At 40.6% G+C, this 24,873-nt stretch overlaps 1 protein-coding gene across 1 annotated transcript in view; it reads left to right on the top strand.

Moving 5' to 3' along the window:
* Positions 1 to 18,430, top strand: part of SLC22A4 (solute carrier family 22 member 4) — an 86,927-nt gene extending 68,497 nt beyond the window's left edge. Inside the window, exons 5-10 of the mRNA XM_054978425.1 lie at positions 2,330 to 2,456; positions 4,805 to 4,902; positions 6,044 to 6,258; positions 7,398 to 7,580; positions 13,821 to 13,956; positions 15,660 to 18,430. Coding sequence (XP_054834400.1) covers positions 2,330 to 2,456; positions 4,805 to 4,902; positions 6,044 to 6,258; positions 7,398 to 7,580; positions 13,821 to 13,956; positions 15,660 to 15,744 — 844 coding nt within the window. The 3' untranslated portion in view covers positions 15,745 to 18,430. The remainder of the gene's footprint in view (positions 1 to 2,329; positions 2,457 to 4,804; positions 4,903 to 6,043; positions 6,259 to 7,397; positions 7,581 to 13,820; positions 13,957 to 15,659) is intronic.
* Positions 18,431 to 24,873: the final 6,443 nt, after the last annotated feature.

The following is a 24,873-nucleotide window of genomic DNA, read 5'->3' as shown; positions in this document are numbered from 1 at the left end:
AGACAAGAATGGATGGTGAGTATTTAAGCCCCTTATGAATTGGATTTCAGTGGCAATTATCCTTTTAAAAGTTAATACAAGTTTAAACAAATGAATGACTACTTTGATACAATGGCCCTTCTTAAGCAAAAAGAAGGGCCATTGTATCGAAGTAGTCATGGAAAGGAGCTTTTGGTTGCATAGGAAGGTCAGCGTGAAGAATTTCAGGTGGGGAAGTTGATGTCTTTATAAACTTTGGGTTATATAGCCACATTTTTCAGCAGAGAGAGGAGAATGCTCTTTTCCCTTTTGGTTTGGTTTTGGGTTTTGCATGCTTTCTAACATCATTTGCACTCAAAGTCTTGAATCTTATTCCTAAACTTGGTCATTACAAGGCTTGCTAACTTGTTTGTGTGTGTGCACGTGCAACTTTCTCATCTTTTCTTGGATAGTTTTACTTTGGATTTCAGTGGCAATTATCCTTTTAAAAGTTAATACAAGTTTAAACAAATTCACATTAACTTCCGTGGCTGGTTATGTAGTGAAAAGAAAGAAATTGTTGTATGATATTAAAAAGCATTGTTTTTATAGCTTTATAAGAAATATAATTAGTAAAATGCCTTATTTTACTCCCCTCATTTTTGAATTAACTAAACAAAAACTTGGAGCACAATTCTTCCCCACACAATGCCTTTTTTGCCATCATTATTATCCTTATTCCCAGTCCTATGGATTTAGGAGTTCTAGTGTTTTGATTTTAGGATGTTCATCATGCCCCTGAACAAATGCCTGCACATGGAGGGATTCTTACAGGGCCTAACAAACATGTTTCCCCCTTCCTCATCCCCTTGGTGTGCTGGGACTTGCTCCTGAATGAAACTGCGTAAGATGTTGAGTTTAGTAGTCCTGATTTCAGAATCTATTTTTTTTTAATTATGATCATTGCTTTTATTTTACAGTTAGTCAAATTGGGGATAATTTCAGTTGAACAGCTGAGTAAATAAATAAAAAAGAAGGAAATGTTGGTGCTTTTAAGTTCATTTAGGAAATGTGGCAGTGGTAGAATACTGGACAAAAGCCTTGTGAGAAACTGGGATTTCCTTTATGGTTGTGGTAGATACTTCTTACTGTTTTTAGAAGCATTTACAAAGATTGAGTAAAAGATTACACAGTGTCTGCCAGTACTATAAATCCTTCACTACAAAGGAACAGCGGTGTAGCTTTCTGCCACTGTTCCCTGGCCAGATAAAGGTTCTCAGATCTACAGGTAAGGAGAGACACGTGCATTTGGATTAATCCCATGGATTATATTTGGGAAACAGTCATAGCCACAAGACGACACTGATGATAATTTTTCTCATCTCAGAGATTTGGAAAGCACTGTTGTAGAGCCTGTTGTAGAGCCTGTTGTAGACATACTTATCTTATGTGTCCTATGGAACTTGTACTGAGGTAGATTGTGTGGTTTTTCATAGTACTTGATGTGATGCCCTAGAGGAGTCAAGATAAGCCTACTTGTGCTTCAAATTGAAAATTGTACTACTGCACACATGCTCATTCATTTATTAATTCACTCATCTACTAAGACCATGTCTAGTACGTTTTATTCACTCTTCTTAAATAGTTAAAAAGCATACTATTTTAGAATGTGAAAGGAAGGGTGCTCATATTGACATTATGCTCCTGGAGCTCTGTCTTACACCCATTTGTACGTTATCATGCTAATGATACTGGATGAGAGCCAGAGCCACACCAGAAGTTTATTAAATCTGTTGTGAACATAAGCATCTTTGCTTGGAAAGAGTTTCCGCTGAAATAAACATTACTAACTTAAAAATAAATATTTTTTAAGCTTGGGCTATAAGTCATGGTTGAAGATTTTCAATTTTTCTTTTTAATACAATCTTCAAAAGCCATAGTGTATTCTGTGTGCTATTGATGACAAAAAATGTTTTTGTTTAGTATAAAAATCAAATTAGGAGTGCTTGAAGTAACTCTTATCTCTGATACACTTAAATAAGAAAAGTGTTTGCAGGCTCCCCTTTCTGTTACTATGAGCTCAATGGAATTACGCACATAACAACAACATTGGATTTATATATCACCCTTCAGGACATCTTAACACCCACTCAGAGCGGTTTACAAAGTACATTATTATTAACCCCACAACAATCACCCTGTGAGGTGGGTGGGGCTGAGAGAGCTGTGACTGACCCATGAGTAAAGTCAAAATATAACATTACTACATGAGAGTCCAGCCAAGGAAGCAGTCTGATACTGTGGAAACTATAATCCACCACAGTTGGAGCTGTTGTGAATTGCCAACATAAATGTTTGAAACTTGTTACAGGCTGATTCCTGAATCTCCCCGATGGTTGATCTCTCAAGGAAGATATGAAGAAGCTGAAAGGATTATTCAAAAAGCTGCAAAAATGAATGGTATTCCAGCTCCAGAAACACTCTTAGATCCAGTAGAGGTAAATATATCATAACTTCATGCTTCAAAATTTTCTATGTTAACCTTTATTGCATTTATAGCAAAAAAATCCAAAACTAAAAGTATCTTAGTGTAAACTATAAATTGGCATTCTCCAGCATGGGCCATAGCACCCCCTGACATATTTCCTGGACCCTATCAAATGTTTGTAGAAAGTAGGCAAGGCCATTATCCAGCAGGGCTTCTGACTGACTGGAGGTTCTTGCACAGGCATTCCTAGAGAAATAGCTCCTTTTGGGTGGCAGCTGCATTCCAAGGTTTTGCAGGAATGAAAGTAAGCTGCCACCTACTTTGGCAATTACCCTTCCCTGCTCCCCCTCCCCATTCCTTTGCTCTGCCAAGGGGCACTTCTGCTGTCTGCTGCAGCCTCCTGAGGTAGAAGCCCTTCAGCCCAAAAGCTGATCGAGGCACCACTGATCCATACAAGGAAGAGCTGCCCAGGGAAAGAGAAAAGCCTGTGCAGGAAGGGGAGCTTTTTTCCTCCTGGGTGCCACTGCTCTTGGTAAGCACTAAGAGATTGCATGTAAAGCTGGCTCTAGTTCTCTCTCTCTCGCCTTCTTAGGATTTTAATGTTTTTGACTCTTCTGTTCCTGCTTCTTTTAAATTTTTATCCTGCTCTTCCATCAAGGAACTGAGGGTGATGTATATGGTTACTCTCTTCTCCATTTTATCCTCATAAAAACCCTGTAAAATAGGTTAAGTTGTAAAATAGTGACTGGCCCGAAGTCACTTGGTGAGCTTCACGGCTGACTTGAACCCAAGTCCCTGGTCCTTGTTCAGAGCTCTTAATGGCTACACTACATTGGTTCATTAATAATAAGAAAAAGAAGTGCATATGATTGCTTCTATTTCAGTGCAAGTAGTCCTATAAAATTAGAGGAATAGGAATATGGGGACTATGTGAAGAGTTAGTGTCTTTGGCGTAGACAGTTGGCAGCATCCTCCAAAATCATCGTTTAAATGACTAGCTTTCAGTGATTCTTGTCTCTCCCAATTTAGGGCCGATTCCAGACGGCCCTCCCCATTGCAAAACGTTGCGCGTCGTCACGCAGAAAACGCGACATTGCGGAAAACTCGCGCGAGAAAACGCGATATTTCACGTTTTCTGCGCAACAACGCGCAACGTTTCGCAATGGGGAGGGCCGTCTGGAATCGGCCTAGGTTTGGGTAGCAGGAGGCGGCAATGCAGAAAAGGTGCTTACCTATAGAGCTTACCAGGGGGAGAAAAAAGTATTAAGATGCACTATGCTGCTGTAGTGGTAGGTAGAAACAAGGCCTGTGGGGCAGGCAGATTGTGAAACAGAGAAAGCTCTGACTCACCTTTTCCCACTCACCTGTGTTTACCCCAGACAAGTACATAGATAAACTGAAAACCTACCACTAGAGTAATTCTTGCAGTTTGACTTAGCAATATCATTAGAAATGTGTGCTTTGTAGCTCCCAGTCATTTTTTAGTTTGATATATGTGCTTGTTTCAACCTGTAACTGACGCAATTGATCATTTGAATGAGTAGTTTCTTTTGGAGAAGGGGTTAATGCATTTTTTTTTTTAGATTGTCGGCCCGTCAGCTCCCTGGGGCCATGGCATTTTCCCAAATAAAGATGATGTTTCCTTGCTGCAAAACTCTTCCAGGGTCCCCTCTAGCACACCTGTTTCTTATATTTAAAAAACTACTTAAAAAAAATAGTTTCAAAACCCTCTAGAGATTTAAGCAGCATCATGCAAAGCATATTAAGAGTGCCTATCTGATCACATTGGAAAAAAATTTAAAAATATATGGAAAAGAGATGGGATGTTAAGGGACAATTACGGTCTTTCGAAGGGTTTTAAAGATATTAAGTAAGATAAGATTTAGTTAAGATCTTTACCAATAACGAGATAAAAACAACTATAGAAGAAACAGAGGAGTTAGCCATGTTAGTCTGTAGTAGCAAAATAAAAAAGAGTCCAGTAGCACCTTTAAGACTAACCAATTTTATTGTAGCATAAGCTTTCGAGAATCACGTTGTCTTCGTCAGATGCATGCATTTGACGAAGAGAACGTGATTCTCGAAAGCTTATGCTACAATAAAATTGGTTAGTCTTAAAGGTGCTACTGGACTCTTTTTTATTATAGTATAGAAATAATGTGATAATAATAATGGGGGGTTGGAGTGCTGTTGGAAGTCAATATGGAAAAGGGGGAGGGGAGGGGTGGGGAAATATATCTGTGGGAAATAAAATGAACTGTACGTGTGTTTTAATCCGATTGTATTGACCCATCCAATAAAAAACTATTTTACAATTAAAAGAGTACCTATCTGATCACCTTCTTTTTTCCTTCAAAGGTGCAGGATTTGAATGCCATGCAGCAAAAGGCAATACTTCTGGACTTGTTCAGAACTCAAAACATTGCAGTGATCACTGTCATGTCTCTTCTTTTGTGGTATGTAAGCATGTGGTGGGAGGGAAGGCAGCATAGTATTACCCAGTCTTGTCACATCTCGGAAGCTAAGCAGGGTCAGTACTTGGATGGGGGACCACCAAGAAAGAAGGCAAACACCCCTGCTTCTCACTTGCCTTGAAAGCTCCTTGCTGGGGTCGTCATGAGTCTGTTGTGACTTGACATGCATACATAAGTGTGTGATCCTAAAACACATGTGGAACAAGTGAGTGTCGGCTTAAGTTAAGTAACCCCTACAGATGGCAGGAAAATGATACCTTCCTCTGGGAAAGGCATGGTTATCAAACCCCAAAGGAACATTCAGATCCATGTATGAACTGAGTTGCACAAATACTTATCCAACTGTGTAAACCACACGTCACAAATATATGCATTGGTTCAATTGGTTCAATTAAGTTTGTTGTGCTTGTGGGAACATTTATCTGATCAATATCTAAGTAGAAAAATTCCAGAACCATTTTTACTTCTTGAATGCCTTACCTTTAAAGCAGCCCTTTCTTCCAAGATTCTTCTGTGTTTCTGTAGACTGTTTTTTTCTAAATTCATATTTAGTAATTTTTCACTACTCCACGGTAGATACAAAAGAGAGATAAAATCGTTTTATGCTTTAAATGGCCATGTGATAATCCCAAGAAATAAATTGGAAGTTCATACATAAAAGCCCTTCTTATGAAGAATCATAAAAATACTGGCTCTGCATGGAAGATATATCAACAAATGAGAGCAGTTAGGAGGAGCTTCAGATAATGTCGCTGTATAATACATCATTATTGTTGTTGTTATTAATAATAATGCCGTCATCTCTACAACCAAGCCAGCAGTGCTGTGTGGCAAGTGTAACAAACTAGTAGCACCTGGTTGAGCATAGTACACAGTGGGCTTCTGGTCTGTCCAGAAAAGAAAGCTGTTACCTCCTTGAGTAAAATTCGCTGTGTGGCTTGTGGATGAAAGCATTTTTAACACAAAATAAGTTGTCACATAGGGTGATAGATTAGAAAATATGGCAGCTATTTTTGAAATGTTTAAGTTTAGGCATTAAAATTCTTGCATGTTTACTTGGATAATAATATGAGTCTTAAAGCCTGCATTATATACTGCTTTTTTCCTATTTTTTCCTGTTCAGGATGTTCACCTCTATTGGCTACTTCGGTCTGTCACTCAACACCTCCAACCTGCATGGAAATGCCTACCTCAATTGCTTCCTGTCAGCTGTAATTGAAGTTCCAGCCTATGTGATTGCCTGGCTTCTCCTTCGGACTCTACCTCGGCGTTATTCGATATCTGGTACACTGTTCCTGGGAGGAGGTGTAATCTTGTTCATTCAGCTGGTACCTGCAGGTATGAAACTCACCAGCGCTGTACATACATTAACATTTTTCAAAGGGGTATGAAGACTCCAGTAAAGACCTGGGTTTTGAAAGAGACAAGCTCGAGTCAAGCATCTAAGAGCGAAACAATGACAGCTTCCCTGAGTCCATCACAGGAACATCTCCACCATTTTAGATGGAGGGGCTGTGGCTGTGGCTCAGAGACAGAGCATCTGCGTGACATGTAGAAGGTCCCAGGTTCAATTTCCACCATCTCCCATTGAAATGTCTAGGTAGTGAGATAGACCTCTGCATGAGACCTTAGAAAGCCACTTTCAGTGTTGAATACACAATACTGACCTTGATGCACCATCATTTGTTTATGAGCGTGTTCACATTCCCTCTGTTTATAAGAGCTGCAGGGGCCTCATCCTAAACAGGACCGTGGCATGGGGGAAAGAGGAGCTCCTGTGTCCCCCATGCTATTTTCAAGAGCAAAAACTCCCATCATTTGGACTTTTGAAAATGGCACATGGGTCGGGGGAACAGGCACTACTCCTCCCCTGCCACCATCCCAATCAGGATCAGGCCCCACAGCATTGTGAACAGAGGAAATTTCATTCCTAAAAAGGCAGGCACATCTCTCTGGTGGACTCAGGGACAGTGTCACATCTAGTTTGGCTCTAAGACTTGCTTTTAGCCCTGTATCATGTTGGTTTTATATTCTTTTTTCTTGTTTGGTTATGTACCCAGGAGGTCAATTTAAGAATACATCAATAGGATCCTTAAATATGTACTGAGAGCCCCAAAACACACACAAAAAATCATCACCAAACATTTCATCTTTATTAACAGGAAAGCTTCCTAGTCCTCAAAACATGAAAATAACGGTTAACTGACCTCAAATTTACTGGGCCAGGGCCTTGCATTCTTAATGTCTTCCATTACCTACCCTCGTGAAGAAAGGGATGAGCGTCTATTGTGCCTGTAGCACAGTCTCAGATCTGTATCTAAATTAAGTCTGAATGTATAATTCACATATAAAGCAAAATGTTAGCAACATGGTATGTAGAATAAAAACAAGATGGGATAATAGGAAGAAATGTGCAAAAGAGCCTAACCAAAAAAGCCTGACAAAAGTCCTTACTACTCCTTTCTGCTTTTTTCCAGATCTTTACCTTCTGTCTCTTATTCTGGCAATGCTGGGGAAATTCGGGGTCACAGCCGCCTTCTCCATGCTTTATGTCTACACTGCAGAACTGTACCCAACCATTGTAAGGAACATGGCTGTGGGTGCTACCTCCATGTCCTCCCGGGTGGGCAGCATCATTGCTCCTTACTTTGTTTACCTTGGTAAGAAATGCCCTATAATTTGCCTTCTACTTTGAAAGTGTTTGCATGAAAGTATGCCAAAATTAATTTAAATATAAATCTTTTCAAGCACCTATAGGTGTTATTTGCATGATTAATGTTCCAGTGTATATCCTTGAGCCGCTTCTTGCTACAGATCACACACCTCAAAACTTTAATAGGAGAAGTTCCATTATTTCTTGGGGTGCAGCCTTCTTGAAAAGTACATTTTTAAAATCCACCTTACTTTATTTATATAGAAAATTAGTATGCTCTCTCCAGCTCAAATAGGCTTTCAACATTAAAACAAAACTGAACCACAGTAAAAACAATAAAAACTAGATTTATCAGTAAAACAATCAAAGACAATAAAAACATCGCAATAAAAACAGCCAATAAAAGCTATTGAGAGTATAACAGCTCTTAAAAGCAGCAGCCTAAAATGATATTCCAGGGCATCTTCACTGTATTCCTTGGAGGAAGAGGGCGAACTGGTTGACCTTCACTCGGATCTGACTCTTTGGAACCACAGACACACATCTCATCAGGAATGTGGCTCCCATAAATGTCTGACTTACTCCCATGCTTCCACCAAGCCACACTGCACTTGGAAGAAATCTACCACCCTGAGTTCATTGGATCCATCTCAGATCTGATAGTTGAAGGCTCATTGATGTGCTTCCTATGGCTTCCCATCAAGATCCTCGATGGCCTTCCTTTTCATCTCTCAGAATCAGATGTTGAGATGGATGCCTTGGATTGGAGCCCAAGCACACCATCACATCCATCCTCCAGTGAGAATGTTAGGGACAGGGAACCCGTCTCACCAACCAGTGATTTCAGATTATACACTGAACAAATGTTGTGGATGGTGAAGTTGCTGGATATGAACGTCTCCTTGATGGAACTGAAGTGAGCTTCACAACAAGTGAGCTTCAAGTAGCAACAATACAAAGGACGGCAGTTCTGGTACCAGCCATATCATCAATACCACTAGTATCCACTTGTTTCAAACAACTTCAGCTCAGCACTTTATAAGGAAATCTTCCCCTAGAAAGCAAGGCAGGGTCAACGGCCCACCCCTCCAAAGATCAGCCTCAGAACCAGAAGCAACTCTTTTGACTAGAGGAGGGACAGCTGGTGATATTCAGAGACAAGCTCTCCTATTTTACACCTGGCTGGGGGTCTGTTGCTTCAGATACCTGGGCCTTGAATGTAGTTAAAACAGTTATAAAATAGAGTTTGATGAAATTGCGTGTCTGAGTCTCCCTAATAAGGTTATGTGTACCACCTCACCAGAGTTGGCCAAGGAACTGTTAGCATTACTTTAAAAAGGGGCAGTCCAACATGTCCCTGAGAGTGAATCTAGATTTGGGTGTAAATAAAATTTGTTTTGTTTTTGTTTAACCCTGACTTATGCGAAGTTGTTAGCTGAGAGGAATTAAGACGCACAAATGCACAAACACTCTGGTCACATGGAAAGGGTCTAGAAAGGCTAGCATTAAATGGCCTTGAGGAAAAGTAACCTCTGAGTTCCCTTTTCCCCAATAGCCCTGGGCTGTAGCTGGGTGAGGGAGGCAATACAGGAAATTGTATTGGTGGAGCCTCTGGAAGAGGAGAGGGGGGACCCTGTGAGGATTTGGGTCAGGGCTGTCTGCCTGCTATAGTGAAGGCTGCAGGGGAAGGGCTGGCCTTTACCTGCCTGAGTGGCAGGAGAATGAAAGGCTTGTATATCCGTCTGAGGTGGGGCCTTATCCACCCACAAATCTCGCCATAACACTCTTCTCACATTACACAACTAAATTGTTCCTTAAGGGTCTTAATAATATCTTCCCACCAGCATCACCTATAGTGTCACAATTGTCACTGTTGTTGGTGCTTTCCAAATTGATGACAAAACCCTTTGAACCCTTGGCTACCTGTTCCCTGGGTTCCCTGGATAGCATTTTTGGTGGCCGTTACCTCAACTAGGCATGTCAGTGAAATGGCAATGTCAGTGAAATAGCTGCACTGAGGATAGACCCACCATTTATCCAGATATATCCAGAGGAAGAGGTACTTACGCCTAGCCTTCAGTTTCTCCCCAAATTCCATACTTCTCAAGAGGTTGTACTTCCGACATCCTTCCTTTCACTTACCTCAGAGGCAAAGAAAGCCCTTCACACACTGGACATGCACAGGGCAATACTATTCTAGATGGTTTGTACTGCACATTTCAGGTATATATTCAATTGTTAATATTTTATGCAGGGGCTAGGAAAGGGACTAGGGCTTTATCCCAGACCATCTCTAGATGGGTAGTCCAGGAAACTAGGTTATGTTATGAACTGACCAACTTACGTTGTCCATGTGAGGTACATGCACGTTCCACCAGGTCCCAGGCATCTTTAGTAACCTTCATCAGCGGAGTTCCAATACAAGATATTTGTAAAGCAGCAACGTGGTCATCCACAGACACCTTCATAAGGCATTATTTTCTGGACATCAACACCAAGAGAGATGCTGCTGTGGGACAAGTAATGCTTCAGTCTTTATTCCTGTGAAGAAACTGAAACACCCCCCCCCCCTCTAGCCCTGCTGAGCTCTTCACTGCTTACCTTAGAGGATGCAGTGACTCAGGAGAACCTTAATGAAGGGGTGCTGTCACTCCCAGAGTGTGGGCTGTTTGGGTGGGAAACAGCTGTGCAGGCACTCTGGGAGAGGAGAGCCCCACCTTTTACAGATTTAAAGCTAAAGAAGCCTTCTGATGAGGAGGCCTGGGCATGTGCAGTCCCATGTGTGCCTGCACAGAAGTAAGTGCAACCCTGTTATATGGTTTCTAATAAGTAAGAAACGGTATAGTTAACAGAGACCCACAATAACAAGTTGTGGATTGTGTTATAGTGATGGGGAGGGGGGCACACCAGGTGTGGCAACACCAAAAATGTGCTGGTTGCAGGGTGGGGGTAACATTGGGGGGAAGAGAACTTGCAGGGAGATAGAATCCTATTCCTCCTGGCTTTACTTCTCCCCTTGCCATACACCCTTGCCTATTTCTTTTCCGCCGCCTTTTGCCCAACCGTTCCCAACTTTTCCCTTACCCTTTTGCCCCCCCTCAACCTTTCCATTACCTTTTTGCCCCACTAACCATTTCCCTGTTAATCTCCCCCGCAACCTTTCCCTGCTACTCTTACATGCTCCCTCCCCCCACCTAACCATTCCCTGTCACTGTTTCTCCCATGTACCTACCTATCATTCCCTGTCCCCCACTCATTCACCATCTCTTGGCTTTTACTAATTATTGGTGGTTCCCTCTCCAACTCCAGCAGGGGCTCAGCACCATTGCCTCCTTACTTTGCCTCCACCCCCTCAGAGCTCTCCAGCTATTTTTCATGAGCTTCTGGCTTTTTAAAACTTGGTGCTAGGCCCCAGTCCAGCACCATGCCACACACCTGATGTGGATTATGGACTTGGGAAATGTTTAAACAGGCAAAATATTCTCCCCCTCCCCAAAATTCTTCCCCCATCCCTTGCAAAAATACTTCTCCTTAGCTCTCCCCTTTCAAACATCTTTCTCCTGCGTACCCTTTCAACTTCTTTGCCCCATCTCTCCCAAACACCTCCCCCTTGCTCTAAAGAACCTCCCCTCTGTGTGTCCCCTACCTTGCTGTGATATCCAGGCCTGGGGGCAGCTCAACTCAGCTTATAGCTATGTCACTCAGGTCTGGAGCAGCTTGCAACCGTATTGCCGCAGCCTGAAGTGGCTTGCTTGGGCTTGCAGCCATGTCACTCCAGTCCAGGGCAGCTTTGACCTGGCAAGGAAAGGTGAGGCCTGGTGGCAGGGACATGCTCTGCTCCCTCTATAGCAGCTGCATGTCCCTTTTGACCCAGCCATGCTTTCCTTCAACCCAGTCAATTAGAACAACCGGCAGCTGTGCACTTCCTGCATGAGTCTCAGGACTGTACATGCGCACAGTGCAAGTAAATGTTTGGGGGGGGATTTAAATATCCCAATTTTTTTTTATATTTTTCTGCAACCCTGATGGGTCCCTCAAGGTGACAGAAACATGTGTTGTGTTCCCAGGTGGCCCCGATCCATGGGTTTAGTATCTGTGGGGAGGGGCTACTTCGCGATTAGTATATAAGATACTAGCTTGATACCTGTGCTTCACTATGGTATTTAACTACTTTAAATCCAGTTATAACACTTATGGGTTTTGTAGTATATTCAGATTCAAATTTATTATGGTCAAGTACCTGCACCTCTGCTGCTCTGTGCACCTCAGGGTGATCTTGCTGGTGCCACTGCTCAGCCACCGCTGCTCGGTGCACTGCAGAAGTATGATGTGCATATTTCTTTGACACATCTCTAAGTTGCTTCCTCCTTTTAACCGTGTACCTTGCACAACATCTGCCAGGAAGCTTCTTGGGGGCAGCAAGAGGTGATGTCTGCAAGAGGTGTGAGGTAGAGTTGGACTGACAGGAGTGGTGTGGTGGGCACTTCAGCAAGTTCATGTGAAAGGCTCACATTGAAATGGTCCCTAGAAAAGTCATGCGCCATCTCCCTATGAACATTTAAAAGCTCAGTTGCCATACTGACTTTTATATAAAATCCCTATTCAGGAGTCTTGTACCATCTTTCTTCATCTGCAGTTCCCTTTACCTGATATTTATCTCAGAACACAGAGTTCCACAGCTGACCAAACAGAGGGGGGTGGGGTGCAAGCAGGCAGGAGCCTGGCAGCCACACAAGAAACCCAGGCTCCACAGGGAGATTGGCAACCCTAGTGAACTTTTAGGGGAAGAATGGGAGGTGCATTTTACCTTAGGACACATGCCATGATGGGGAGGGGATGAGGTGTGGAATGTTGTGAGCCCCAATCAGCCCGCATATGCAAATGACCTTGAAAGGCTGGCTGGCCCAATCAGGGAAGAGTGGCCGAGCTGGCAGTGGGTGGGGGTGTAAGCAGGCAGCAGCTTGCCAGCCACACAGGGAAGCTGTATCCCTCTGGGAAAACACATTTTACCCGTTTTTACCCCCTTAGGGGTGAATTTCTTAAAATCCCTTCTTAGTGGGTGTTTATATCATGAAAAGAATGTTCTCCCCAAATTTCATGTTTCTAGGTCTAGAGGTTTGGGCTGAGTGATGATGAGTCAGTCAGGACACTTATCTTTATATATAGAAATAAATAGTTATAGGTCTGGGCTCAGGTATGAGAAGTGTCTTATGAATGGCAAAAATGTCCAAGATATAGTTCAAAGATAGGTGCCTTCATTGGGGGCTAGCAGATATGAGAAACTTGTAATCCCTATTTTTTGTATTTTTAGTTAAGATAAAAAAGTAAACTAACATAGTATTTATATACTAGCACCAGAGTCTGTTGCATGAAACAATACAATGGACTCTAGCTGTGGGGCCTTGGGAGGGCCACACCACCCAAGGCTGCCCTGCTGGGTTGGTGGGCCGCACCACGCTGCCCCACTGGGCCGCACTGTGCGTGGAGCAGGCCACACCAGGCCAGCTGCCATGCCTTCCCATTGCCTCCGCGGCCCCTCAGAAGCCTGATACAGGCGCACCCGCAGGCCCCTCACTGTGCCTGCGCCAGGATAAAAGGTGAGTCGTCACCAATACGGCTTGCCTCTTACATAGCAGGATTTGAAAAAGATATTTGAACATAGTTAACTTTGTATAGTGTTTGAAGTTGCAAGATATCAGTGAATCAAGAATGTGAGCCCTACCAGGTAGGATAGCTAGCTATTATTAGATGATTTTGAAAACCTATAAATGTGAGAAACCGAGCTGATCAATAACACATTCTTTGAAGGTGCTCCTTGCATGTAACCTGATTCCTCTTGGTTAGAAATAATTAATGGGCTGAAATAATCGCTCCTTTATTGGTTAGTATTATCATATATTAGACTTTGTTAAAGTGTAAAAATTATGTTTCAATAAAAAGATAACATGGAGGCAAGATTCTCTACTAATATGTTACTTGCGTACTCAAAACATTGTTGAGGTGTACCTCTTGCCAGGAGATCAATGATTTGATATAGGAAAGCTATCTAGATACTTAGGGATTGTCTCTAGTTCAGTCAGGCCTGACCAGAGTCATCTGGAGCACTATCTTTCAAGGCATTGTTGCCTAGATACAAGAGGATAACCCCAGTGATGCTGCTATGATGTCCTTAGAGAAGGCCAGTATACAAAAATAAACTAATTCATACAGCTATATAATAAACTTGCCCATCTTATTTGTTTACCAGGTGCCTATGACAGGTTTCTACCTTACATCCTTATGGGCAGCCTGACTGTGCTGATAGGGATTCTTACCCTCTTCCTCCCAGAAAGTTATGGGAACCCTCTACCAGAGACGTTTCAAGAAATGTTGCAAGTTAAAGGGTAAGCATATTGAACTGACCTATATTTCCCCACTAGTACTATATTTTCACAGCCTTCAAGCTGAGGTGCTTTGGGCCACGAAATAAAATGTAAAATATTCATGAATTTTGTTAGCAGGGTGCTAAGAGCTGATGCAAACCATAAAGGAAACCAGGTTTCTTCTTTGGGCTCTGTGCATCCCATTTTCAGGAATACTTGAGGCCTTGCAAAATATCATTCAGAAACTTCTAGAACTAAGCTTAAAGGCTTGTGCTGGTGTTGGCTCTTCCCATCCTGAGTTCAAAGGCAGGAAATGCATTTCTGTCATGGATTCAGTGATTTGCCTTGGCTAATTCCTAGGATAAATGTGTTCCCAAAATAAACCTGCCCCTTAATTCTAAGTTGATGTACCAGTCATACACAAAAATCTGCATTCTCTGCATGTGTATATAAGGCGGGCTGAAGTAAGCTGTAAAAAATTATGATTGTAAAGATCTGGAAGATTGAGGGAAAAAGCAAGGAATGAGCCATTTCTCTCTTTCATATTGTCTGACTCCATCCGTTGAACTACCATTTTATGTCTGATTCTGGGATGGTAGATCTTGCCCATTGCTGGTATATAATACTGAGTCTAAACATGTAGTGTTTACAAAAATAAATATTTTTTTTTAAAAAAAAACAGTATATGGACAATTAGCTTAAGAATTTTTGTACTGTTACAGGTAATATTGAGGTGGGATTAGACTTGAAAGGTGCTAGTAGAAAATACCAAGACCAGCCACAATTTTCTTGTGAACCTTTGGAAGTGCTAGCTTTTGAGTTGCCTAGGACATTTCCTTGACCTGGTATTTAAAAAAAAAAGGAGGAAATGTTTTTGGAGTTGATTTGTTAAGCCTTTTTCTGACCCTTGTTTCAGTCCCAAGATGATGGTGGAAGACTTAGAGAAGTGAAGGAATGGGGGGATATTGGGGGGAAACATGTTTTGTTTCATTTTATTTTCAATTTTTCCAGCAGAGAACTTTGGAGAACACTGATAAAAACTCCTATGGAATTTTTTTCCTTTGAAATGCGTAAAAAAAATTTCCATACAAGATTTTGTGTAACATGAAGAGTCTGATGATTTTTTAAAAAATGTCCATTGCAAATATTATGACATTTGAGGGGAGCTCTGAATAACACCCCCTTCCTCCCAGGAATGAATGAGATGTGTTGAGATAGCGTAGGGTGCAGCAATTTGCAGGTTTCTCTTGCCTTGGAACCAGGTGTATTTGCAATCTAGGTTGTAGAAAACTAAGGAATTGATTTTTTTAAATTTAATAAATATGTCAATTAATACAATTTTATATGCATTTGCTGTTAAAGCAGCCAAATAGGTTTAGGTTTCCTAGGAAAGTTAGTACTGCATATATTCAATTCCCTCCCAAGCCACTCCCACTCCCAAAATCTCTGAAAATATCTTTTTCTCCCATAACTTCAAATTTTTTAGAAATTTTACATCTTTAGGAGGAAACTATTACAGATTCTGAGTATGTTTACTCATAAGTAAGTCTAACAGCATATATTGGAAATTTTTTCCTTATAGATGCGTTTAGGATTAGATCATATTTATTAGAACTGTGTCTTGTTTATAGGTATCATGTAAGAGCAATAGAAGTGAGTTCCCTTTGGAAATACAAAAACTAGTAAGCCTAATTATTTGTAATGTATGTAATCTTTTTTTTCAGATTTAGAAACAGAAAACTTACAACCAAAATAGATTATTCAACGAAGAATGAACTGAATGACAAGAACTTGATTACACAGCTATGATTATACATTTCTGCCTTTTGAGATATGGACACTCTGGACTTTAAAAAATGTAATTCTGAATAGAAATGAAAAGTCGTTAATGCTACTGGAAGGTTGTTGTCATCATCCTACAATTCACAGCTGCCGTGTACCAAATTTGTGGATTTTCTTCGGAGTTACTGTCAGCACATATAAATCTCATCAATATCTTTTTTAGTGTCTTCATATTTTAAAAATCTTTTCATTACAGTATTACATATTTTTCAAAAGCAGGCCACATATAAGTCTTGAGAGAAGTGAAAATACATTATACAGAGTCAAAAGCTTTTTAGGCTTGTTTTGAAAATCATAACTTTAATCTTTAACAGGAAAAAGCTTGTAAGACAAAAATTCACAACAACAAAAAAGTTGTTGTTCTTACTTATCCATTAAGATAACTTCTTTGCATCAGAATTTCTGAAGGAAGAAAAACACCTCAGCTGCTGTGTTATGTTTCTATCATACCACCATAAAAGCCCATTATGAAGTTGGACATTTTTGCTTGTTTGTGTTTCAGGCCTTGTACTATAAATTATTTGGAAATCAGATTGAAAAAATGAAAGAGTATATTGCCTGCAACACATTTTATGGTTTCTTTATGAACGTTTGAAAAAATTGCTAGAGAATCAGCAGATATTTGGACCAGCTCTACATTTGTGCCAAGTAAAGCTGGCAAATTATTGTAGTGAAATTCCCTTCTGTGCCAAGTCAAGGCATCTGAATTGCAAAATGTCCTGGTTTGACAGTTTAAAGTAGGAGGAGAGTTTCCTAATTCTATGTATGAATGTGAGGCCCATTTCATATGTTATCGTTATCTACAGTAGCATCAAAAATAACTCACTACAGTTGCTTCTCTGATGCAGTATCTGTTGTTAATGAATTAATCAAGTCTTGGGAATGGAGTGTGTGCTTGCAGTCAAAACAGTACATGTAGGTGGGGACAGGGCCTGCGTACTTGGTTGTGAGTGCCCAATCTCTCTACATGTGAGGCTTCTCTGTACAGGGCTAATGTCTTATCTTGGAACAGCAAGGAGGAGGGATCAGGAGAAGCAGGGTCTGCCGTAGAGTTTGCAATGGAAATTCTTCAGATCAGGAGACAATTTCAGGTCCAACCACTGTGCTGTCAAACCTGGCTTCTAAGAATATTGTTACAAGCTCAAGATTTCACTTTTCCAAACTAACTTTTTCTATAAATAATTTTATTTGTTAAGTTAATTACATAACGGGTACCTCAACAAGGTTCTTTTGTTGTGTCTGTTCCATTTTTCACATCTTTTTTTTTTAAGGCTGTCTATTGAACACTATACAAGGTAGTATAATAAGAATTTGTTATGGTTATACTGGAAGATATCTGTGCAGCCTTATATGTAGCATGACTATTTAAGCAACTCAATTGTTCTTAAGGTTGCCAGTTTCTGAGACAGAGACTGTAATTGCATTTTACAGCATTTACAGAGACCCTTCTCCTTGCTTTGATTGCAATCAGGAATTTCTAGTATTACCCTGTAGCAGAGAGGTTGAATGGATTGCCCTGAAACCTATACTCAGGCTTTGAAATATCAGCCTTGGTAAGGAACTGCCAACCATTTCTTATAAAACTGTTAATATTAGAAAATGATAACTTTGTTTACATAAGTTTTTGTAACTTGGCATGTGTACTATGGCATATCTTTATGTAGACATTTTATACAAAACAGGGGACTCCAATCCTGTTCTACGATTTTGTAAATGTCACTCTTTCTAAAACTTGTATACTGTAGTATTTTTGCAGGGAACTTAGTTTTATTAGGATTTCTTCAACAATTTAAAGTTGTCTATTGAACAGTTTTTGATTAAGCAGCACTTTGTTTTGCTGTTCAGTGTTGTAAAACAAATCTTTCTGAATCTTAAAATAGTAAGACGAGGCAATGATGCACTATCCAAAGGACTGTGACATTTAAACATAAAAGCACCATTTTTGTAGAGATTAGTTCCATAAAGATTTTCCCAGTATTGAAACATACTGCAGCTTCTTGCAGTATGTTGGTAAAATGGTTGGGAAGTTCTGCTCCATTACTAGAGTCTGTGGATTGGAGCATCTGCTAGTTCTCACATCACCTTTAGTTTAATGAGATTGACCCACTGGTTCAGCTACTTCTCTTTGCATTACACTTGGCTTTAGAAGGGACTGAAATGGATTTTTGACGTTTTTACAGTATTGACCCTTGAAAGAGTTGCTTGATTAGGGAGAAATTTACAAAGAAAAATTAACATGGCTTCCTCTCAGGGATTTGAGGTGGGGTGTGGGGGGGGGGCGGGGCGTGTTTGGTAGTCCAAAGACTGTAAATAAATGAGAGACATGTCAAAAAAGGGAGATGTTGTTGGCACAATATTTGTTTTCTTTACTGCTGTAAATGTTTCTGCATATGTATTACATGATACCAGTCAAAGTTTTAATTTATAATAATTGTCCTACCCAATCTAGTTCCTGCAGGTCAGGTTGGGCCCAAGTTTCTTCTCTAATAGTTTAGTTACCCACTACAAGGGGTATCCATATCCCTCTTTCCCATTATGTATTACTATTGTACTGTATTGATTTGGGTTTGAAGCTTTCTTGATGGGCTTTTCTGAAGCGTGAATCAGCATGCAGTTACTGTTTATTTTTCCTCATTGACAGTAAAAAAATAAATTAAACTGACTAGTTTTCTTGTCTGTATTGTAGAAATGAAAGGAGGAAAGTTCCATCCACTGTCTTTTTATATCATATTAGCTGAAATAACTTCTGTTTTTGCTTTTTCTAAAACATTGATGAAAATCCTTCTGTTTGATAATAGGATACATTAATGATGCTGATTTTACAAAAGAAGCACCTGAAACAGTAACTGAATAGTAAAATGTAAAAAATAGTAAAACTGTCTACTAATAGGGGCAACTTGAATTGTTTAGGGAAATAAAAAGGCCCCCCAGCTGCAATTCCACTATGTTCTCAACAAGTTCAGGAAAATTGAAGACTTGAGTTGTTCGCCTGGATTGTTCCCATAATTCATAATTCACTCCCAGTAAAAAGTGTAAGTGGATGACCTGCAAGAGAAGAGTGTGTGCGTGTGCACCAAAGAACTGTCAGGTGCTGTGCTGAGGTGCCTAGAGACTGACTTGGTAAAGTAGGCCTTCTTCTTCCTCTTGTCCACCTCTACATTGCTCAGCTTGTCACTAGAAAAGTGCTGAGGGATGGGATGGCGGAAGAGAAGCAACCTGTAAGTGGCTTCCATGTTACCAGAACTGCTATTTTATGGGGAAATTAGCACGCAGTCTGGCTTAAGTTAGTGCAGATCTTTACCAATGTATACCAAAAGCTGGGCTCCGTGAATGTGACAGGAGCCTGGTCTTGAAATGGCAGCCTCAGAGCAAACTGTCCATGGTGGTTCTTTGCTGCCTGAGAACATGGCTTCTTCCTTGGCATGCTAGCAGCTAGCAGGCTGACCAGTGGCGGGGGCAGACTCAGTGACCGTCCTGCAAGGAGCTCCCCGTGGGAACTGACCAGGGGTGCCTGGCCAGGCTTGCGGAGGGTCCCTCCGGCTGCCACTGTGCTGCTAACGGCATGGCTTTGGGCTCAGGTGGGGTAGGTGTCCAAGGAGGCAGGAAACAGGCATTGGTGTACACAGTCCATACTAGTAGAGAGGCAGGAAGCTGGCATGGGCAATGCTGCCCCTAACAGAGTCTTTGGCAGAGTCTTAAAACAGCAAGGCAGGGAACTGGCACAGTTCACAGGAGACTCCATAACAGGAGCGGGGGTGGGGGGTCACTGGCAACATCCATCCCTTCAGTTATAATAGCCACCAGGCAGAGTTTCAGTTTGCATCTGTGCTCTGCTGTCAGTTCCAAGATGGTATGATAGACAGTGTGGGGTGAAATCCTTTTGTGAGATTTATCTGCTTCCTTTTAAATTTGAATTAATTTAAAATGCTAGATCTCTCATGATAACAACATAACATTCAATTTATATACCGCCCTTCAGGACAACTTAATGCCCTCTCAGAGTGGTTTACAAAGTATGTTGTTGTTATCCCCACAACAATAACCACCCTGTGAGGTGGGTGGGGCTGAGAGAGCTCCTAGAAGCTGTGACTGACCCAAAGTCACCCAGTAGGCTTCAAGTGGAGGAGTGGGGAATCAAACCCGGTTCTCCAGATTAGAGTCCCACACTCAACCACTACACCAAACTGGTTTTCATGATTTAGACTAGCACTGTTGTGCTAATTTGTTATCCACAAGAGTCTTGTTAATTGAAGAGGATGATTTGTAGGTGGTTTACTTTAATTTTTGTGGGTTAGTTAAGTATTTGAGAATCCATTAGTAACTGATATGCAAACTCGCATGTATAAAAACCTTAACCCGTTCAGGATTTTTTTCCCAAAGCACTCCTCTGAACTACATTTTTAATATGGGATGTAGTCCATTAAGATGTACTCAGACTAGGGTTGCCAGTCTCCAGGTAGTGGCTGGAGATCTCCCGGAATTACAACTGGTCTACAGGCCACAGAGATCAGTTCTCCTGGAGAAAATGGCTACTTTGCGGGGGTGGACTCTATGGAATTATGCCATGTCAAGGTCCTTTCCCTCCCCTTTCCTGCAGTCATCTGTAGGCCCGCAGGCTCAGAACTCTGTCATGAGTGACTGATTTAGATAGAGCTTTGAGTCTGAGAAGAAAAGGTGCTATTGAAATGTTCCAAATAAATAAGCCAAGACCCACTGTATCTGATGATGATGTATAGGCTGGTCTGCTTTCTTCAAACTCGAGTAGCCAGTATTGACTGTCAGCCTGGCTCAGATGGTCTCTGGCCTTAATCACTTTTGTCTGGGAACAGGCCTTTTCACTGTAAGTAACTGAACACATATAAAGAAAATCTTTAAGACTATTCAGCTTTTGACAGATTGAAATGGGTATTACTATCTGTGGTAAATTTGAACATTGAATAACATACATCTAACTGTATTTAAAAGGAGCTGTTTCTTAAATATTTGTTCAGCCTAAACAAAATGTTGAAATCTTTCCTACACATGGCAAATCAAGATCAACTTGCTTCTCCTACAGGATGGAATTCCCTCCTGGGTGGTTCCATACGAAGTATTAGATCCGAGAGCTGTCGACAATGAACAACAGTGTTTAACGTATAAGGAAATAACGCGAATAGAATTTTCTAAACTAAGAATTAAGACGCAGGAGGAGTTGTCTCCAAGTTATGACTGGTTTCAATATAGACAGATTAGAGATCTTTATAATTCAGACTGTGTGAAGGGAGGGATAAGAATGGAGAATTTGGAATTAGAGGAGGTAATTTTGCAAGAGGATAAAAAGGAAATCTCTAAGACTTATAAAGTGTTGTTAAAATGGTTTACAGAAGACGAGACAGTCAAAGTTCAAATGGTGAAGTGGGCAATAAACTTTAACAAAGAAATAACAATGGAGGCGTGGGAATACTTGTGGAAAAATACGTTGAAGATTACGACATGCACCAACATTAAAGAGAACGTCTATAAAATGATTTATCGTTGGTATTTGACACCAAAGAAAATTGCGTTAGGGAATCCGAACATGTCTAATAAATGCTGGAAGTGCAAAAAGCATGAAGGATCTTTGTATCACGTGGTGGACTTGTGAGGTAGCTAAGCAGTACTGGGGGGAAATAATAGAAGTAATAAGTGAGATTTTACAATTTCAAGTTAATAAAAACCCAGAACTTGGGAATGCTACTGAACTTGGGAATGGAAGATATTCCAGCACAATATAGGACATTGTTATTTTATATGACAACAGCGGCTAGACTTTTATATGCGCAAAATTGGAAAGTACAAGAAGGGCCAACTATTGAGGATTGGATTTATAAATTGCTGTACATGGCGGAAATGGACAAAATGACAAGGAAACTGAGAGATCTCGATCCAGGACAGTTTAACACAGATTGGGAGAAGCTGAAACATTATCTGGGGAAAAAATGGGAGGTTGGAGGAGAACTGTGGCAGTTTGAAAATTACTGAAATACAATAAAAGAAGAGAGAAGTGACTTTACCGGGGGGAGGGAATTTAAACAAGGAGTTCTAAGCAATTATTTTATTTGATTACCACATATAGTAGTAAATAATAGAGGTGTTATTATAAGAATTATAAGGATATAAGTTAACTAAATATATTTCTGGCTGATAACTGTATAATAGATAAATTATATTTTAAATGGATTGAATATAAGAAATGTGGAAAAGGGAAAGAAGTATATAGTAACATATAGGTTATAAGTTAAATTGATTGACATATATTGAATGTATACAGCGGTATAGAAGCATTTAGAAGTATGTGGAGTATGGGTCAAATTGGTTGACCCATATTGACGTGATTAAGTAAGAGAATAGTAAATGGATAAAATGTTATATTATTAAAGAATATATGCTAGAAATGTAATAGTTAGTCTTATAAGGTAAAAGGGGAAGGGAATAAAGGTAGTACTGTGTTATAACATAATATATAAGCTTAGAAGAGAATGAAAGTAGGTTTAATAGTATAAAGTAAGTTTGAAATGAGTAAGAAAAAAGACAAGGGGTTGGAAAACTGTTGGAAGTCAACAAAAGGGGGGGAAGGGAGGGGGTTAGAATTGAAATTATTTAAAGGGAAATGATTGTATGGAATATTTACATAATTTCTAATCCAATTAAAAAAAAATTTAAAAAAAGATCAACTTGCTTCTCTGAATAAAAGCCATGTGGCATAGACTTTGTACTTTTCCTTTGAGTTCTCTGCAATCCAGTATTTTCTATTATCTAGAGACAGTTGATTGTTATTATCCATGCACAGAAGAAAATGGATAGAAATGAGGATGTTCTCTAGTGAAACATACACTAGATTTTCATAACTGAGGAAATCTTTGAAACGGAAAATTTCTTGACCTTGTTTTGTGTAGTCTTTCATCAAAAGAAGCCCAACACTGTATAGTCTTGAGTTTCTGTTTTGAAAGACAGTGGAATTTTCCGATCGGATTAAAGCAAAGTTTGTTAGTTTTTCTCTAATACATAAACAGTAGATGAACATTTCACATTCTGTAGCTGCCTCACAGAGTAAGTGAATTTAACAATTCTAATCACAGTGATTGTAGCTTAATTAACTGAAATCAAGCCTGAAGTGAGTACCTGGCTCAGGTTCCGTAGTACTTGTGGTTGGGTTGCAAACTACCTCATTCTGAATCCCAGTACTGCCATGAGCTCAGAAAGTGGGCTTGGGTAAGCCACTCCTTTCAGCCCCAGCTGTATTGTGGGGATAATAGTAACACAGACCTTGTTCACCACTCTGAGTGGGGCACTAATAGGTCTAGAAGAGCAGTATATAAGCACAGTTATTGTCAATTGTAGTCTCTGTGTTGCATGCATGCATTATTTAATTTGAATAGAGACAGAAGCAGTGTAACAGGCAAAGTTTCCGTGTTTCTCTGTCACCTTAATACAGATTTTGTATACAAAGAAACCCCTTTTTGCCATGGAGTGTGCGAGATTTAAGTTCACCTCTCCAGCTTTCTTTTTGCTGCCACCAATAGGCCAGTAGTCAGGGGTATATTTGTTTGAGGACCTGCAACTATTCTTGTCTCGTAAGAGAACTTTCTTCCTAATCAGAATCCCTCTCCTACTCCAAACTAACCTGGAAATAGGAAAAACTTTGGAAATCTCATTTGTTAAAGACATTCAGTTGTGTCTTGCTAAGCATGATCCAAGTTAGGCTTTATTCATGGGGACAGAGACCAAGTAACACCAATTTCAGGAATAGAAAATGTTTTTACTTGAATATTCAATAATTGGGTACAAAATGCAAAGGTACACAGTTGAAAAATATTGACTAACATCTGAGCAAAGAATAGGCAATAAATGCTATCCACTCTCCCTCTAAGGCTTACCCCTATGATGATGATGTAGGCAGAACATTCAACATTTCCAAGTTTCTCTTCAACTTGGTTTGTTTTTCCTTGTCCCTGGCATTCTGTTGACCTCCCCCTTCACCTCAAGGTCTCACCTGCATCTTCTACCAGAGATCCCCACTGTGTGCTCCAACTTTGTATCTCACCATCAATGGGCAGAGATTCTTCTAAAAGACAATTCCCCTGCTAGCTAGTGGAAAACTACTAGAATCCTAGAAAATTCTAGCAGGCTCTGTTGCTTACATGAAGCTTCTGGGTGTATCTGGCTAGTGTCTTGTTTTCTGGCCTACCTCTCTTTAACATTTGACATGCCAGCCCCCTACCTTTGCAAAGTGGAATTTGGGAAGAATGCAGAAGAAACCAGTTCTTCAACCTTTTGCTTACCTGTCAATGCTGTTTTATGTTAGCCTCTGAGCATTCCAAAAATGCCACTCTAAAACTTTGCAAAATTGTAAAGTTTTTACACAGATACCTGAAGTGACATCGTTTCACCGTACATCGTATAGCCATGATCCTGTCAGCTGTTTGGCATGAAAACTTCTTATGCTTAACTTTTCTAATTGCCACAGGAATGTTCTTAATTAAAAGAAGCTACAAAAAATATTTTTTTAAACTCTGGACAGTGTTCCTGCAAATTAGAAGCTGTAGAACAGTATAGAACAGTATTGTCACAACAGCACCTCAGGGATCCAGGGCACAGAGTTCCTCTCTTTGCTTACCCTCATTATCAGCTGCTGTGAGCCCATTGCTCCCTTTCATACACAGCTAAAGAGTGCTGTTCCTTTGCAGTCCCTCCCTAGGTTTGGAACATGCTTGCTGGCCTGCTTCACCAAGGGAACAGCGCTATCTGGCACTGCTCTCTGCTGCTTGGTCCTCTCCATCTCCATACCCAGACCCTTTCTCTTCTTTGAGAGCTGTCTCTGCTCTTCCCTTGAGCAAGCTGCCTGCAAGTAGCAGTCACTCTGCTCTTTACTGGGAGACATTTCTCCATTTCTGCTGCTTCACGTGGAGGTATTGTGTGCATGTGCGGCAGCATAAAGGGGGAAACTCTCCTTCCCCGCACTGTTTTTGCATGAGGAAAAAAAGCTTTGGAGGAAGGCAGAGACTTTCCCTCCCCCGGCAGCAGCTTTCTGAGCTCATTTGCATACTGTTTTTTTAATAGAAGCCAATCCCTGAGATG

Source organism: Eublepharis macularius, chromosome 4 (genome assembly GCF_028583425.1).
Source record: "Eublepharis macularius isolate TG4126 chromosome 4, MPM_Emac_v1.0, whole genome shotgun sequence".
NCBI lineage: Eukaryota > Metazoa > Chordata > Lepidosauria > Squamata > Eublepharidae > Eublepharis > Eublepharis macularius.
This window is presented reverse-complemented; position numbering and strand designations above follow the sequence as displayed.